The 18,548-nt window shown below is 44.8% G+C and overlaps 1 protein-coding gene across 8 annotated transcripts in view; it reads right to left on the bottom strand.

Annotated features, from left to right (window-relative positions):
• Positions 1-159: 159 nt before the first annotated feature.
• Positions 160-18,548, bottom strand: part of LOC142934202 (putative E3 ubiquitin-protein ligase HERC1) — a 69,174-nt gene continuing 50,785 nt past the window's right edge. For 5 of the 8 annotated variants that reach the window (XM_076078665.1, XM_076078670.1, XM_076078667.1 and 2 more), the window contains exons 55-79: positions 16,760-16,960; positions 16,535-16,665; positions 15,467-15,678; positions 15,218-15,338; positions 14,875-15,021; positions 14,611-14,712; positions 14,332-14,505; positions 13,412-13,711; positions 13,256-13,321; positions 13,029-13,154; positions 12,203-12,341; positions 10,851-11,032; positions 10,609-10,764; positions 9,597-9,719; positions 9,361-9,463; positions 8,885-9,054; positions 8,579-8,717; positions 8,192-8,361; positions 7,823-7,992; positions 5,930-6,095; positions 5,767-5,843; positions 4,450-4,702; positions 1,645-1,797; positions 1,187-1,492; positions 160-799 (exon numbers count right to left, since the gene is read on the bottom strand). In XM_076078665.1, the coding sequence (XP_075934780.1) occupies positions 614-799; positions 1,187-1,492; positions 1,645-1,797; positions 4,450-4,702; positions 5,767-5,843; positions 5,930-6,095; positions 7,823-7,992; positions 8,192-8,361; positions 8,579-8,717; positions 8,885-9,054; positions 9,361-9,463; positions 9,597-9,719; positions 10,609-10,764; positions 10,851-11,032; positions 12,203-12,341; positions 13,029-13,154; positions 13,256-13,321; positions 13,412-13,711; positions 14,332-14,505; positions 14,611-14,712; positions 14,875-15,021; positions 15,218-15,338; positions 15,467-15,678; positions 16,535-16,665; positions 16,760-16,960 (4,073 nt within the window). In that variant the 3' untranslated portion in view covers positions 160-613. Of the gene's footprint in view, positions 800-1,186; positions 1,493-1,644; positions 1,798-4,449; positions 4,703-5,703; positions 5,844-5,929; positions 6,096-7,822; positions 7,993-8,191; positions 8,362-8,578; positions 8,718-8,884; positions 9,055-9,360; positions 9,464-9,596; positions 9,720-10,608; positions 10,765-10,850; positions 11,033-12,202; positions 12,342-13,028; positions 13,155-13,255; positions 13,322-13,411; positions 13,712-14,331; positions 14,506-14,610; positions 14,713-14,874; positions 15,022-15,217; positions 15,339-15,466; positions 15,679-16,534; positions 16,666-16,759; positions 16,961-18,548 lie in introns of those variants that run through there. The other 3 variants (XM_076078666.1, XM_076078671.1, XR_012947692.1) reach the window with 2 other exon arrangements.

Raw genomic sequence — 18,548 nt, 5'->3', positions numbered from 1 at the left:
CGGCGGTCTGCACACTAAACTCAGACGTGTGGAAGCTCTTTCCTTCGTGTAAATAGTTTCTCCTCGTGAGAGACGGCCTTTGTGATATTTTGTACTTCTGAAATAAATGTGAAATCTGAGGAAACGATCGTCTTTCTTTAACAAACACACGACAGCAGATCAGTTGTGCAGCATTTATTGTTGTTGTTTAATGCTTTGGGAAACTCGGCATCGGCAATGAACACAATAAATATGGATATTATGCAAAACATTTTCCTAATGAAGCATTTTACACAATGTACAATATTCTTTTCTTCGGCCACCTGCTTGAATATTTTATACACATTTCCAAACTAATAAACAAACCTCCATGCAGAAACCCTGAAAATGGGATGTGGAGTAATGAGCAACCAAAGAGTTAACACTAAACACACTTCTCGCGTGGATTGTTGTGTCATTTAAAAACTGCTAATAAACCACCAGGAGAAATGAAACTCTGTGATGTTAAAGTACATAAAATGGATTTTAAAAAGTGGCCCGCCTGCTCGGGAGTTTTCCTTCGACTGGTGCAGCGATGGTGTTCAGACAATACAGTCACCCGTCACTCGTGGGTATAAATGTGTGCGTGTGTGTGTCAGTAGTCCGTGTCGGAGCCCTCCGCGTTGTCCACGTTCCTGGACAGCATGTAGTTGTCCATGTCGATGGAGCGGCAGTTGTTGATGGCGTAGCGCAGCCGCTCGGCCATGACGGCCTGGCTGGAGTACGGAGGCAGACGCAGCTGGAAGAAGCAGGTCTGAGAGGTCGGCAGGCTGTCGTACGGCTGTGGAGGACGGACGGACACACACACACACACACACACACAGAAACAAACAGTTAAGTCATCAGACGGGTTTCTAACTAACAGCCTGTTGTTCACACAGAGGATGACCTCACTGAGCTTCCAACAATGAAATGAACACGATCGACGGCAACATTGATGTTTAAAATGTCAAAGCAAGCGCTTCCTAAACTATTGAGATGGTAAACATCGTTATACGAGTGGACAAAGAGACGTCCTGACAGCTGAACGGTTTCCTGTCTGCATCTTTACCGTCTGATTTAAAGAAAAACAAAGGTGTGTTTCTGTTCTTCCATGTCAGCTGCACAAACCTCAACATGTTCTGCATATGGTGAGTAACCGATGCATTAAACATGACTCGTGACTCACCCGGTCCACCTTCATGATCTGAAACCTCTGGGAGATGTCGGCCGTGTTGGCGGGCAGCCGGGAGCGTCCGGAGACGAAGCGCATGAAGAGGACCCGCTCCTCGTTGGAGAACTCCTCCAGCGTCTGCCAGAACCACTGCACCAGGGAGTGCTGCTCGTCCACCTCCCTGTAGCGCACCACCTTCTTCAGCACGTCGCAGCAGATCTCCGGCATGCCGCACACCATCTGCTCCAGCTGCTTGGCCGTCAGCAGGGAGAGCAGCGGCACCGGCACGATCCACGACATGCCCTCACGCACCGCCGCCACCTGAGGGGGAAGGTGAATATAAATGTTTGAGGTGCTCAAAGCAAAGAAAAGTGTTGAAGTAAAAGACTCTGCAGCACGAGTACCAATACTCTGGTACTGCAGTACCATCTTTGATCAAGTTGTGCCAGAGTATAAGTACACAGACTGTGTACCTGTCGGTCGAGCTCGTGCAGCCGGTACTCGATGGCTCGCTCCACGTACTCCTTCCTGTTGGAGAAGGTGAGCGGGATGCTGTTTCCTCCGGGGATGATGGGAACCATCTTTCCATCGGCACTCTGCCCGACGAAGGAATCCAGAGGAATCATCTGAGAGGCAGAGAGTAACGCAACATGTTTCACTATTCATCGAGACTAGAAACACGACACAACAATGACTACAGACGACGATGCACGAGGGCCTCCTCATTGAACAGACAGCATCACATATCTCTCATATCTCTCCAGCTACATATGTATTTAAGGATTTATATCATTTTATTGCAACATTATGAACATCCGGACCTCCGGTTTCTTGAGTCACAACTGAAGAGAGAAGCAGCGTTCAGGTTGAATGATGTTTAATTCATCTGGAGAGAACTCTTCTTTTAAAGACTTCCCTGTTCTCCGTTCTCTCTGAAATCTCTTTCGTTTCTCTGAATAATATTTATTTTGTCGTTCGTGGCAGTTTGAGCTCAGTGGTCACAAAGGTCAAATGTGACCGCGATGTTTTTTACAGGAGAACTCTGGTGAAGGTGGTTTAAGCTTCGTCTGTACTCGCTCTCAGCGCCGTAGCGTGAAGTCGTTTCTACTCAATCAAAAGACAACTAGTGTGACTCAGAGACATGAACAGACTGGAGGTGTAACCGGCTACACGTAATAAACTGACCTCCACAATAGAGAGGAGGGATTATCATTATCTGTAAACTCATCATTGTCCCGATAGAAGCCATGCAAATAAAGAAGTCAAGTATTAAAAGCCTCATAAAGAAATAAAGGTTGAATATCCTGTAAACTATTTGATTTGGCTGCAAAATATTTATTCAAATGAAGAGTTTTAAGAGTTCTTCTAAAGCTTCTAAAACGCTACAAACACTCGGAGGTGCAGCCCGATGCAGCGGCCATGATGACATCATTCTGTGTCTCTTCACTGCGGAGAGAATAAACTGAGCTTAAATGACCTCAAATGTAGTTTGAAAGTTCTCGTTACTCATCAGTGAGCTCATATCTGTAGAGTTACTGGTCTCTCGTCAGTATATTCAGTCTCTCTATGGTCAGACAGAAACCAAAAGTTTCATGGAATTGTTGAATAATCAGTCAGCGAGAGCGTTTCTCTCTTTGACTGAATGAACGATTCAACAGATCGGCTACAAAACCCTCAAATTAAATCACGTATTCACGGTTCTGTCAACAACAGATTATAATATCATGGTGAGACATTTGACAGCTCGTCTGGCAGAATTCAATCCAAAGCCAGCAGAGGAGCAGCTTCTCCCCCCCTCCCCCCCCTGAGAGTCTGGGAGCAGGGCCAGGTCTCCAGCAGGACACGCTGCATGGACAGCGGCCCCGGCGTTCCTGCAGCGCTGAGGGCTTCACGGTGGAGGGGTTGCGTGAGGCGAGTTTGGACACAAGAGGGGCTCTGGGGGATATGTTGGCCTTCTGTGGTGTGTGTGTGTGTGTGTGTGTGTGTGTGTGTGTGTGTGTGTGCGTGCTCATCCAGCAGGGCTCACATCCAGCTCTCACAAGGCTTCACGCACGTTTCCGACACCGGTTCGGAGTCTGAAATGTGAGCGCTGATTCGGGCCAACGTTCGGTTGGTTATTGTTCGACTGTCAGCTGTTAACAGGATCAACTGGTGTTCACTGTCAGCGCTCACTGGGCGTGGTGCAGCGTGTGTGTTTGTTTTGGGACAGTTTAAAAGGTTAAATGTGTAGCTTTTCCACATAAATGTTTCCAACTTCTAAACCAGAGAAATCTGCAGCTGTAATCGAGGTAACGGTGCGTTTCACTGTGGCGTCATATCCTCTTTGTGCAGCGTCATAAATTGACTTTTTATCCAGTTTTAAGCCACTTTTTTAAAGACAGATCATTAGATCGTTTTCATTTTTAACTCGATGAAGGATTTTAGTCATCAGAAAAACCAGCTGAGCTAACGTTAGCATCATTAGCTCGTCTCTCAGCTCCTGCAGGACGTCTCTGGCTGAAGAGAAGTAGCCGATCATCAGCCTCCCTGTGAGCCTTCAGGACGCTAACGGTGACGGTTTATTGTTTTCAGATGAAGTTTAAACACAGAGTGATGAGCGAGGAAGCTGAGGGGCGGCGGTGCGTCACCGGGATTGACTGCCGAGGCCTGCAGGAGATTCTATATGCAATAAAATGTGAGTCATGAATCTGACTCTATATGCAGCTGTGAATACATGTCACCTTCTCTCTCCTTTGAGAATCCTCTCTGTGGTTAAATGAAGAGTCGACTTGTTCAATTAGAGAGTTTGAAATACTGACGCATCTCCTCTTTAATGTTTAGAGTCTAAACTAGAGATCGAACAAGACTCGACATTTAAAATGTTCTTTTTTTACTGAAATACACACAAACAAAAACATTAAAGATCCTTAAATGTGGGTATACAATATGTATCTATATCAAATAATTAAGTTACATATACTCTTATGAAAAGAGTCGGGATAGATGGGCAAAAATAAGATAAAAGAAATGAAATCAAAATGGAACCAATTCACAGCTTCAATGTCCTTCAAAGTAAAGTATCACAACATTCTGACTTTAATCTCATATATATATATATATATATATATATATATATATATATATATATATATATATATATATATATATATATATATATATATATATATATATATATATATATATATATATATATATATATATATATATATATATATATATATATATATATATATATATATATATATATATATATGAGAATCAAGAAAGGGATTTCCCACCTCATGGAAGTTCTCCTCGGTGATGCCGCCGTCTTCAATGTGAAGAATGCTTTTGAGCGTCTGCACATAGAGGAGGTCCGCCTCCTCCAGGTCCTCCAGCATCAGCGGGATGCAGCACAGCTGTTTCCACACCAGCGGGGCCAGGTGGAGGTCCAGGGGCTTCTTGGTGCGGATGGCCACGCCCATCAGGATGCCCAGGAACCTGAACTGGAGCATGTGTTCGTCCAGACAGGAGGACGGGTTGAAGAGGAACCTGAGCAGATTGACAGGAGAAGGAAATATGGAGTTCTGTTCGTCACAAAGGTCAGTAGAGCAGCAACTCCTGAGTTCTGAGTTCTACAATCACTGGTTTCTCAATGGAGTCTGGTGTGTTTGTAGAGATCAAAGATAACAGCTTCAGTTCTCTAACAGAAAGGTAAAGAGGTGAAAACATTCTGAATGAAGCTTAAAACTTAAACTGATTCTTTTAGGAGTCTAGAATACGTCCACAGCAGAACATTGATTTGTGTGTTTCTATAAACTCTACTGTAGTAGAACCTCACACTAACACACCACTAAACATCTCTACTGTCTCTTACACCTGAATATAAATACATGTTCCCAACCAGCATCACCAGCTAACACAGGACAGTTATGTATTAAAAAATATTACAACTTTTATTTTGAAAACCTTGTGTTTTAGGGTTAACATGGTGACTGCCTTTTACCTTGAAGAAGACACAAAGACAGAAAGGAGGGGCTTCAAAAATAGATGTAAGAAAGTATTATAAATCTAAAATGTAATAATTAAATAAATAGTTCAGAAAAAAAAAAGTAAAGAAGATGAATTTTGTCTTTAGTCCGTGTTTCATCTATTTGATCTGCATGTTGTCTTCATAGTACTTTACAATGAAGTGAATGCATGATGTTACTATGTTTCTGCATCCTCTAAATGATGAATGGTGAATAACTTCAGGTGACTTTGTAACATCTGTCCAGAGACTAGAGATGAAAAAGCTGTGACGCATTTACAGAATGTATTAATGTGCACCGTCCAAACAAACAAACAAACATTGTTTCTTTTATCTGCATTGGAGCATCAACGAACTGCCAAACTAACAATATCATCTTTAAAAAGGAATATAATGTCTCTTGTGTCTTATTTCTGTGAGATTGTTGTATTTATCTCCATATACACCACATGAAGTAGAATGTTATTTAAACATCACGTTTCCATCACACTGATACTAACAGTGAGGAACACTTTGTGTCTACCTGCGTCTCTTTCTCATGAGGTTAAATCTTCCCGAGCAGCAGGATCCTCAGCGGTGACCTCACCTGTCTCTGTTGTAGCCGACCTCGGCCGTGGCGTTGGGGGAGGGGATGAGCAGGTCGACCACGCCCGTCTCCAGCTCCTACAAACACACAGGACCAAGACCGTGAGCCATCCGGTAAACTCCTCTCCTCTTATCAAGAACCACCGACACGGATCCGTCCATACCTGACACATCTCTGTGATGGTGTCGTCAAACACCCCCCCCGCGTCGTCGGCCCCCTCGCCCACCAGCTTCACCTTCCAGGCCCTGGAGGGCAGGCGGAGGTCCGAGGCGTTCAGCTTCACCACCTGACGGGCGATCTGCACGAAGATCGGTTTACACTTACGCCCCCTGTGGAGAGTTAGAAAGCACCACGCCATGAAGTCACCGGGTTCTTATTTAACGACGGTCTTCTCGTGTTGGAGATTTTCACAAGTTAAAAAAAAACTGCCATTATCGTCAGATTTCATTCCGAGGGTCCTTGAACACATCATGTGTGACGAACAAAGAGCAGCCAAAACGAAGCTTAAGATTGTGATATTTCATTGTGATAAAACATTAAAGTGTGAGCTCCTCAGTGAAACTATGAAGTCATGATTGATTCATCTGAGACCAACAGTCATGTGACAACAAGGAGGAGACACTCTGACTGAACTACAGGAAGTGAACACGGAGAGGAGAGAGGAGAGGAGAGGAGAGCAGAGAGGAGAGAGGAGAGAGGAGAGAGCAGAGAGGAGAGAGCAGAGAGGAGAGAGGAGAGAGGAGAGAGCAGAGAGGAGAGAGGAGAGAGGAGAGAGGAGAGAGGAGAGAGGAGAGAGGAGAGAGGAGAGAGCAGAGAGCAGAGAGGAGAGAGCAGAGAGGAGAGAGGAGAGAGGAGAGAGGAGAGAGGAGAGAGGAGAGAGGAGAGAGCAGAGAGGAGAGAGGAGAGAGCAGAGAGGAGAGAGGAGAGAGGAGAGAGGAGAGAGGAGAGAGGAGAGAGGAGAGAGCAGAGAGGAGAGAGGAGAGAGGAGAGAGGAGAGAGGAGAGAGGAGAGAGGAGAGAGGAGAGAGGAGAGGAGAGGAGAGAGCAGAGAGGAGAGAGGAGAGGAGAGAGGAGAGAGGAGAGGAGAGGAGAGAGCAGAGAGGAGAGAGCAGAGAGGAGAGGAGAGCAGAGAGGAGAGGAGAGAGGAGAGAGGAGAGAGGAGAGAGCAGAGAGCAGAGAGGAGAGAGGAGAGAGGAGAGAGGAGAGAGGAGAGAGGAGAGAGCAGAGAGGAGAGAGGAGAGAGCAGAGAGGAGAGAGGAGAGAGGAGAGAGGAGAGAGGAGAGAGCAGAGAGGAGAGAGGAGAGAGGAGAGAGCAGAGAGCAGAGAGGAGAGGAGAGGAGAGCAGAGAGGAGAGAGGAGAGAGGAGAGGAGAGGAGAGGAGAGAGCAGAGAGGAGAGGAGAGAGGAGAGAGGAGAGAGCAGAGAGCAGAGAGGAGAGAGGAGAGAGGAGAGAGCAGAGAGGAGAGAGCAGAGAGCAGAGAGGAGAGAGGAGAGAGCAGAGAGGAGAGAGGAGAGAGCAGAGAGGAGAGAGGAGAGAGGAGAGAGCAGAGAGGAGAGAGGAGAGAGCAGAGAGGAGAGAGCAGAGAGCAGAGAGGAGAGAGGAGAGAGGAGAGGAGAGGAGAGGAGAGAGGAGAGAGCAGAGAGGAGAGAGCAGAGAGGAGAGGAGAGAGGAGAGAGGAGAGGAGAGAGGAGAGAGCAGAGAGGAGAGAGGAGAGAGGAGAGAGGAGAGAGGAGAGGAGAGGAGAGAGGAGAGAGTAGAGAGGAGAGAGGAGAGGAGAGAGCAGAGAGGAGAGAGGAGAGAGGAGAGAGCAGAGAGGAGAGAGCAGAGGAGAGCAGAGAGGAGAGGCTGGAAGTAGAGGTTTTTTAACATTTGTTTGTTGTTAAATTTGCTCTACAAAAACTTTACTTCACTAATATCGGCAGTGAAATGAACAATTGTGTCTATAAGAACACATTTTAATGAGGGTGTCCTGGTGGTCACAGAGAACATCTTCCTCAGGGATGTTCACCTGGACGTCGTTAAACACAAACAAAGACAAAGACCCATGTGGTACTGACCGTGTGGAGATCCGTTTGACGGTGATCTGGGGCCCGTAGTTCTTGCCCTGAACCATGGTCTTCCCTATGGAGCGCACCATGGGCAGAGTGTAGACTCTGGGGGCCAACAGGGGCCTCAACTGGCCCTGAACGATCCCCCAGGTACCGGCGTTGTAGTGCGACGTACAGCTCTGCACAGAAAGAAGTCACCATCATTACGTACGGTGATAGAATGTGTTTCACCTTCACCTCCTTGTCCAACACCCTCTTGAAGCAAAGACCACCTCTGAATGTTTAAAGACGGGTATTTAAACTAAACCCCGACCCTTTAACGTGCTCTTCAAGCTGTTACAGTCAGGAAACATGATTATGAATGTTTTCTTTGCTCACCTGGTTGTTGGGGCTGAGGTTGAGGAGTCTCCACGAGGAGTACATGAGGTCAGAGAAGTGGTAGAGGAGACGCAGACGAGCCCTCACCGCCTCGATGCTGACCTCTCTGAGGCCGCTGTACTGAGGAGGAACCGCCACGGGGAGACCCAGCTGGAGAGGAACCGAGGAGCCTGAGGAGGAGGAGGAAGAAGAGGAGGAGGAGACACGACGACCACAAACGACACATGAAAATAGGAATGAGGAGCTTACTCGTAAACGTATTAGTGTGGATGTACCCAGAGAGAGAGAGAGAGAGAGAGAGAGAGAGAGCGAGAGAGAGAGAGAGAGAGAGAGAGAGAGAGAGAGCGAGAGAGAGAGAGAGAGAGAGAGAGAGAGCGAGAGTCTAACCTGGAGCTCGAGGCGGTACGGAAGGAGCCGACCAGGCGGCGCTGTGGCAGCGTCCGGCTGAGATCTGGTGGATGTTTTTTCCCTGCAGCACCGTGGCCACCGTTGGCTCTCTGACGTGGTTGGTGTGGCCCAGACCGAGCTGCACGACACAAGGTTCAAAGTCACGTCAATTCATCATTTGTAGTAACGAGAAGTATTTAAACTCGTGGAAGTTTGAATTTACATTCGCCAAATTCTCATTTTCACTGAGCAGAGCCTGAACGCATCACAATTCTTGGGGGGTTCAGTGAGTGTTCAGCAGGTTACCTGTCCCTCCGAGTTGCTGCCCCAGGTGTAAACGTCTCCCGTGGACGAGAGCACCAGAGTGTGTTCAGCTCCGACGGCCACATCCTGGATGTGGACCCCCGACAGAGCCGGCACCTGCTGGGGCCGGTTGTGGTTCCTGGCCCGGCCTTCAGGTAAGCCGATCAGGCGGTCTGCGAACATAATATTTAAATTACATGTCAAATTAAAAGTTTTATACAATTACCTTATTAAGCTACTCAAATGTAACTGTGAAAACAGTATTTATCATTATTTGAGCGACATTTTTTCATCTGATCTGTATTTTCTCAACTCATCATTTACTGAAATATGGAAAATGTCATAAAGCCAAATGTCAGATGTAAAGCTGGAAATATTGAACTAATTTTCTTGAAAAATAAATAAATAACTGTTGATTGATTGATGGTTTCAGTTCTGATCGTTATATTATTATCGTAGAGAAGATGATGTAACCGAACCTTGGCCGAAGGTGAAGACTTTGCCGTCTGTGGTTAAAGCCACAGAGAACTGTGTTCCACACGCCACTTTGTTGATGCCGATTCCACACAACACGTCCACTTTCTGAGGAATCAAGAACTCTAAATAAACCTTCATTACATTCACCTAACAGCTGAATCGTATACGTGGTTATTTTACAGCTAGAGTGAAGCAGCGGGCCTCCTAACAGTTCTGAACTCTTTCCATGTGAACAGACCTGAGGCGACGACTTGGCCGTGGAATTGCCGAGTCCCAGTTTTCCGTAGTCTCCGTCACCAAAAGCCCAAACCATCATCCCGTCGGCGGAGACGACTAAAGTGTGGTTCAAACCACAAGCCACCTGAGGAGGGGAGCACACGGCAACATGAACTCATCGAACGTGGGTTTTTAACGAAACCTTCTAAATGTTTCAGCTGTCAGAACACAGGAACACAAATGTGAACACGTGGCATTCAAACTGAGCGTCAGGAAACAGGAAAAAAGACTGTTAAATAAACGATTTAGCCCTCGGTAAGTTCTAGTGGTGCAACGGACCATCGTAGATCACCGATCCGTACGGATCCATCCTCTTCAATTACACAGTCCAACGTTAACCATCACAGTTTAAATAAAGTTCTACTGACGATGGTTCTCCTCCAATATTCAGTCAAACATGTGATCATGATGTCATCGATCTCTGATCTCTGATAATGTTACAACAGGAGGAGAGCTAGTAACCGTGGTGTTTCACAACAACAACAGATATTAGAGATGAATTATGAGCTGTTTACACCAGCTCTAATAATAGATCATCAAAACCACTGATGACAACATTTGTTTTAATCAATAAAAATACAATATTTTATTTACTTATCATTTGAATTGTGTTTTTATGAAGAAAAAACAAAAACTATAAATTACAAATACAAAGTAAAAGGACAACATTTAGAATTCTTGATAGTTTACAGACTTATAATATAATATAATACTCTGGTGCTCTAATCAAACAACAAAGGGCTCTGTGTCTGTTAATATGGATCATCAATGATCAATAATTAGTATCGGCGGCAAAAAAACATGACCAGCGATCTCTAAAAGTTACTTTAAATTTGCTCCTTTTTTCTGTTGTGCTGATCCGACCCGTGACTCTGACCCGTGACTCTGACCCGTGACTCTGACCCGTGACTCTGACCCGAACCGTTTCGAGACCCGTTGCACCTCTAGTCAGTTCTATCACTCCTCTGTCCTACCTGTCCCACTTGGTATCCCTCCAGAGCGGTGACCTTCTCCGGAAGCTTCTTGTTCGAGGTGTTTCCCAAACCCAGTCGTCCGTAATCACCGTTTCCAAATGTGAAAAGCTTCCCGTCGGCTGTTACCACCGCCGAGTGTTTGAACCCACAGGACATCTAAAACAAAAGATCAAAGTGAAGCAGATTGTGAAAGCACCCGAGCACCAAACATCCTTATCGGGTTCATTAGAACTCAGACTGACCTGCACCACCTCCTCTCCCTGCAGCGCTTCGATCTGCCTCGGGCGGCGCTGGCGGTCGCTGTTCCCGTGGCCCAGCTTGCCGTAGTCTCCGTCCCCCCAGCTGAACACCTCGCCGCTCTCTGTCAGGGCCATGGAGTGACCGTCGCTGCCGCACGACGTCACCAGCTGAGTCACAACGAACCCTGAAGGGGCAGAGAGACGACCGCGGAGTCAGAATGACGTTACTGAAGTAAGAAACTACAATAAAGATGTCACATGTCTCATCACTGCTTTGAGTTATTTCATTATTTCTCTTTCACATCCATCCCTCCATTTCTAATCATGTTACATGTTCTTCTGCTACTGGAGGATGTTTGATTCACGGACTGTATACGAGAAGCCGACGTAGTCGTCCTGGCGTCTCACACTGGCTTGTGAAGTCTCGAGTTTGGCATTTTGGCCGTCGCCATCTTAGTTATTTGCAAACAGAAGTGACACTAGAGGGCGGAGCTAAGTACAACCGAAGGCTGAAGGAGACATTTTTAGACGACCAAAAAGTTACAATTAACTGTCATGAAGTAAAAACACACTGAGACTCGTGAGACGAGAACACCGACAACTGCCTCCCAGACTGGACAACGCTCTGGTAGAGACCTGTCAATCACTGTGTAGCCCCGCCCTAAAGCATCCCCTGCTTTATGGTCTGTTTGACTCTAAATGGACCATAATGTACTAAATAAACATCATGCTGTATTGAAGAAGACTTGAAACTAGAGATTGAGACCATAAACTCATGTTTACAATGTTTACTGAGGTAATAAATCAAGAGAGAAGTAGAGTCATTTTCTCATAGACTTCTATACAACCAGAGGAGTCGCCCCCTGGTGGACACTAGAGAGAATGCAGCTTTAACACATGAAGCTTTGACTTCACTTTTCAGAACTTTCCAGCTTGCCGCCTGGTTTTATTTTATTTTCCAGTGTTTTTGTGTTATTGTGTGACTTTGGTGCTTTAAAGCGTTGATTCAAGTCTCTTTAAGCTTATAAAAACTTAATAATTCTGCAGAAGGACCTCCAGTGTTCGGATTTAAGAGCTCATGAAAAATAAAGAGTAAAGTCAGTAAGCTAGAGCTGTTATTTCAATGAGTCATATCGAATCAACATTTGCTGGAAAATATATTAACTTTCTCACAACTCAAAACTGTAGGTTTTAAAATCTTATGACAGTCGTTGAGTCGGAGTTATTCAAACCTCAATAGATTTGATTAAAAGCTATTAAACTCCATCAGAGGACACACAGGTGAGCACGTCTTAGTGTCAAACATATTAGTGAATCTTAACAGTGTGTGTGTGTGTGTGATATTTCAGCTCCACCTTGCAGAGCTGAGACGACGGTGAGGACGTGCAGGTCGTCAGAGTTGCCCTGACCCAGACGGCCGTAGCTTCCCTCCCCGCAGGCCAACACCGTCCCGTTGGGCTGGATCACAAAGGTGCAGTTCTGACCGCACACCACCTGGAGGAAGGAAAGACGAGCAGACAGATGCAGGGAATAAACAATCACATCAAAAAGGGACCATGTTTTAAAAGCTGGTAAAGAACACGCGTCAACATTCAAAATGTCAAAATCCATTAACTCAAAGAGGCACTCCGAAGAGTCGGTATTAAATACATAAAGTCTGAGGATTCCCACGTGACAAACACTGGATCCTACATCTAATAGTGCAGATTATGAAGTCAAGTCAAATGTAGCACACGTTTGACTTTATAAATGAACTGGACCTTTGACTACGGTTGCTTTCCCCGCACACATTTTGTTTTTTTGAGATAAAATTACTTTTTTTAGCAAACCAAAACTGCAATACATACATGTATTTATGCATTTTATTGTATTGTACTGTGGTAAATTGTACTGATGGTTCATATTTGCTTCTAAGTTTTCATAGTGAAGCACTTTGTAACTTTGTTCTGAAAGGTGCAATATAAATAAAGTTATTATTATTATTTTAAGAGCATTTGTAGAGGAATATTTCTGTTCCAAGCGTACTGATCTATGTAAGCGGTCGATCACTAGAAGCAGTTTCCACTGTCCTTGTCTTGCAGTAAAGTATAAGAAAATAGCAGACGTATCCTGGACTCTTCTGTGATGTGATGACAGTCACCAGGCTGGGTTAGTTAACAAACACGCGACACGTTTGTGTACCTGTTGTGCCTGAGAAAAGGACGGGGCGGTTGTGGGCACCAGGATGTTTCTGCCGGCCTCTGCCAGCTGGCCGTGTCGCCCGGCACCCCACAGATACACATCACACTTCCCCCCGAGGTGCCAGTCCTGCAAAAAAAACACACACACACACACACGTTATTATCGTCACATTCTGAGAGTAAACAAGCACACTTATTACAGCTAATCTAGGTCTCAATCTAAACTACCTCTGGTCTGGAGGTGGCCCAGGACATGATCTGTTCATCCAGACCAGACGCCCATTTACTGTTGTCCTGGAAAAACAGAGTGGAACACGGTTATTACATTCAACAGTAGGTGTTAATTAGATGATAAACAGTTGAAGCAACAGCAGCCTCCCTCACCATGAGCAGAGCCATCTCGTCTTTGGGCACGGGCTCCAGGTCGGGAACGGAGAACGACTCGGAGAAGGAGGCGCCTCGAGCGAGGGCCTCCGCCGCCTTGACCGTCGTAGAGAAGCAGTCCAACCAGGACCACTCGCTGGCGCACCAGACGGCCGTGCCAGACTCCGGCGGGCAGTGTCGGAGGTTGGGCGGCACGGGGGGGCGACACAGGAGCTGGTCCAGGTGGAGCCCCACGGCCAGGGAGGCTAGGCACTGCATGTAAGGGCTGTGGACGAGCTGCTCGCCACACACCACGTGGGGCTGGAGGAGGAGGAGGAAACATCAACAACTGGCAATGATGGAGAATAATCACCCTCAAGTGATGAGTAAATATGTGTGAAAACTGTTAAAATGTTAAGAAAAATACCCGAGAAATATTTGAATGTTATTTGTAAGATATGTGAAAAAAATTATAAATATATATAGATTATATATTTATAAAAAATATCCCAAGAAATACGGAAAACTACAAGAAGATTATATACGTGAAAAATATCCAAATATTATTTGTAAAATATTTAAAAAATAAAATATGTGAAAAAAGTCCAAAAAATATCTTTAAATTGTAGTAAAATATGTGAAGAAAAAACAGTGTCAGAAAAATGTGTGAAAAATGTCACAAATATATCCAACAAATATGAAAAGAAAAATGTGAAACACATTAAACATGACAAAAAAAAAAATTGGCATTAACGCCATCTGCTGGACGGTCCAGCATTGCCATGACATGTGTGAAAAGGTGCAAGACGGAAATGTTCTAGAGTGTCGTGCATGTGTGAATAATGAACATCACAAGTGATGCCTGACAGACTATCCCATTAACATCGAGCATTATGTGTGAAAGAGGCTTTAGACCGGAGATAGATATTAAACGTGCGTACCTTCTCGTAGGCGTACTGCTCCTGCAGCATGACAGGAAGTCTCTCCAGGAAGGCCCTCATGCAGGGCGCCATGTTGAGGCCGACCACTCCCTGCTTCTTCAGAGCGGTGCGACAAGTGGCCAGCACATGGTTGGACGCCATGAACTCTTTGGAGCAGTTCACCACCAGCACGTCCTGGAAGAGAAGCAGACCGGAGAGTAAATAGATATTCATCTCATCACAGCGATGCGGCTAGAAACATGGGGGGGGGGGGGGAACAAAGGTGTACAGATGTGGTACCTTGGACCTGTTGGAGCAGACGGCCACACCAACATCTGGGATCCAGACAATATTCTGGATCGCACCTGAACCGGCGACCACTGTCTGCAGCACCGACCCGTCCTGTTGGACACACACACACACACACACACACACACACACACACACACACACACACACACACACACACACACACACACACACACACACAGTGTGAGAGGAGTGTGTGTACATCTGTTACTTCTACCTGCAGTGTTTACATTTATCCTGTGTGAGTTTTCTTACCCGCAGGGACCAGATGTTCATGAGGCCTCCCACTCCTCCAGATGCCAGAGCCAGGCCGTCGGGGCTGAAGGCCAGCGTTCTCACTGGGGTGATGTGGCCCTTCAGCTGGAAAACACACGTCGCTCCTCTGCCCGACCACCGGGAAGACTGCAACACAAGGACGGCAGATAAGTGGAAGAAGACCATGTACGTGTGGAGAGAATAAACAGTCATCAATTGGGATGAATCTGCAGGCTTGGTCAGAATTCGAGACAAAATCACCTTCAACATTCACCGCATGTCCAGGAATTTAAAAATAAACAGCAACCTTGTTTACATTATAACAGCAACATCTTGTAAGTACCATGAATTTAGGTTTTACTTCATTCTCCCACCATCCCTCAGAGTCAGAGGAAGAGGAATCTGGGAAGTTAGAGATGTTTTGAGGAACAGTCCAGACTGAGACGTGGCCGTTCTGGCAGCATCTGTAAAAAAAAGAAATAAAAGAGAATGAGTTTGAGGAACTCATCTAAAGGATGACTGCAACATGAACGCCTCATGAACTCAATAAAAACCAGTGAGTGTGATCAGGTGCGAGTACTTGAGGACCTACATGGCTAACATGCTGAGAGTCTTCAGGCCACGTCCCAGCAGGCCACACCAGGCCACGCCGTTCACCGGGGACGGGTGTCGAAGACCCTGCAGGCAGTGCCAGCCGGAGCCCGAGTGACAGTCCGGACTGGCCCACAGCTTCACCGTCTCCTCCTTGGCACAGGTCAGCAAGATCTGACCGTTAGGACTCCACTTCATACTGGTGATGGACTCCTGTGAAACACAAGATTCAGAGGTTCAGCCCACGAGGAGCAGGGACGAAAACCAAATCAAATCTCATTTATCGTGATGACGAGATCTATTGAAACTTTCGTCAACGAGTAAAATAGGAGACGGGAATGTGAGCGAGGGACAATTTGGGAAGAGATCCAATCCGAACTAATCTAGGAAGCTCTGTGCAGGAGGATCCCCGTGTGTGGTTGTGACATCACTATTCATATCTAAACAACCAATGTGTTTATGATGAAATAGTTTGCTAGATCAGAGTTGTTTACAAGAGCACAACGTTCTTCATAGGTAGCTCCCAAAGTTCATATTAACTGCTATATTCTTGTTTCTGTATAAGTATCTGATTTTAAGACAGTTAAGGAAATGTTTCATATCACAACAGTTAAATATGTGTGAGTATTGTACATTTAAACCTTAATACATTCTATAATAGCAGGATAATCAATGTTTGTACACAAAGAGTTTACACTTAAACAATGTAACACACTTTAACTGAACCCGTTAGATGTTATCTTATGAACTAAAGATAAGATAAAACTTTATTAATACCAAAGGAAATTCTTTCATTAAAGATTACAACAGAAGAATAGCAAAGAACAAAAGAATAAAATGATAAACATATATGAACAATAGAATGACAATTATTAAGTATAAAATAAATAATAATCACAATACGAGTAAATAAATAAAGAAAATTCAACTAAAATAGAAAAAGTAAAATACAACAAAGAGTAAAAATACAGATAACAAATAAAGTGGACTAAACTATAATAAAATGTGTTTAAAAACAAATCAAACTTTGCTGAGTAGAATCCTAGAAAGAGTAGAACTGAGTAGAAACCTTGTGAGCGTCGATGACCACGATGGCTCCTTTTTCTAAAGGCTCTTTGGATCCAATCAGCAGCTTTCCATCTGCGTAGCCCACCGCAAACGGCTTGTCCTCACTGTACCAGGCGATGTGCATCACCGCCACTGAGAGGGGAAGGAAACATTACTATCAAACATCCGTAAAGAGTTTCCTCCAAATAACATTTACCACCGAGAACACGAGAACACTGGCTCCTACCGTCTTTCCGGTAGCAGTGCTCCAGCTCGGTGCGGTGCATGCTGGAGCTGTCCAGCACCTCGATGAGGCCCAGAGATCCGTCCATCCGTCCCACCAGCAGCATGTCTTTGGGTTCCCCGCACCACAGGGACTCGGCCTCCTCTTTAGGCCAAGCCAACGCTGACACCCAGTGAGGCTGCACGTCCAACAGGCCCTTACCGCCTTAAAGGAGAGGAGGGGAGGTCACAGGTCAGCGAGGAGCTTTGTACCGGTCAGAGAAATAAAATCTACCGCTCAGAAGGTTTGTAATCTGCTGCCACAAAGATGGACTGCTGGGAGGACTCCTCTATACGACGCTTTATTAATAATAGATGTTATTTAGTTAGTTTAACCAGACTGACAGACGATGGGCTCTGATCACTGCACCTTCCTCTCCAGGAACACTTTGTTTATATGTTGTACATTTTGTGATGTTGTACATTTTGTCGGTGATTGTTTGAGATGTTTTATTTCGTCTTGTATTGACTTCCTGTTGCTGCCTTTTTGGAAAGGTCGTCATTGTAAATGAGAGCTGGTTCTTAAATTGACTTATCTGTTGAAATAAATAATAAATAATAACTAAAAGAACAACAGATCTCTCTGAACAACAGAGGAGTAGAAGACTAGAAGAAACATTTCAAACGTTTCCTTCTGATGATTGAAAAGTTGAAAGTAAACTTTTGATCAGACTGTAGACTGGAGGAGCCGAGGCATCAACTATTTATTATCATTATTATTCTATTATATCCACGGCTGCTCTTACTATTAGTAGTCCTCATTCGTCTAGCATTACTTTTTTACTTTTTATGTACAAAAGTATTGGTATCAAAATATACTTGACGTACCAAAAGTACACTCAATATGCAGACTGACGCATTTCAAATACATTGACTTTAGGCTCTACGTCATTGGATTATAATTATTGATGCATTTAAGTGCTCATCACTTTAATGTCGGGGCTCATTTTTCCTACTTTATATACTTCATAATTGGACATTTACTACTTAATAATACATCATAGTTCATTAGTTTATTTATATTTTGTGTTAAGAATGTGAATCTGCAAAATAGCCAAACTAGTGACTAATACTGTCTAATAAATGTAATGAAATGAAAAGTACAATGTTTCCCTCTGAGATGTAGTGGAGTAGAAGTATAAAGTTACATAAAATGGAAGTACTTAAGTAAAGTACAGTACCTAAAAACCTGAATGTACTTTGTTACATTCCCCCTCTGCTAGAACAAGAGCACAAAGTTCTTCACAGATCTGGGTTCTTAATTCTGCACCAGATTGATGCATTTAACTTTAAAATGTACTGAATGTTATTCCTAAAGGTCCGCCCACCATCCTGTGGGGAACACGGACATTATACTGTTTTTATTTCTGTTACAATAAGAGGAAAAACATCAAACTTCTCAACGGTTGAGTACGTTTACACTGAACTTTAGAAGCGGTTCTGAAATATACCGAGGTGTTTAATGGACTTTGGTGCGAACTGATTGCTCAACAATGAACCACAGAAAGATGACAATGACAGACAGAGTCACGTTTCAAAGGCAGAAGAGAGAAAATGTGCTCATGAAAGCTGATCAGAATCGTGGGCGTTGGTCCTGGAGGCGACTGAAAGTGGCCGAGGACAGATGGTCGGTGCTGCGGGGCGTGTGGGGGGAGCCAGTGAATAATGATTGGACCACATCCAGAGCATCTATTTTTAACGGGAGCGATAAAATCTTAATGCCGTCTCATTCATATTCTGCCGACACAAGCTGA

The sequence above is a fragment of the Anarhichas minor genome, unplaced genomic scaffold (assembly GCF_050575085.1).
Source record: "Anarhichas minor isolate MPS153535 unplaced genomic scaffold, ASM5057508v1 ptg000067l, whole genome shotgun sequence".
NCBI classification, from domain to species: domain Eukaryota; kingdom Metazoa; phylum Chordata; class Actinopteri; order Perciformes; family Anarhichadidae; genus Anarhichas; species Anarhichas minor.
The sequence above is the reverse complement of the archived record's forward strand: the minus strand, read 5'-3'. Positions and strand labels throughout refer to the sequence as shown.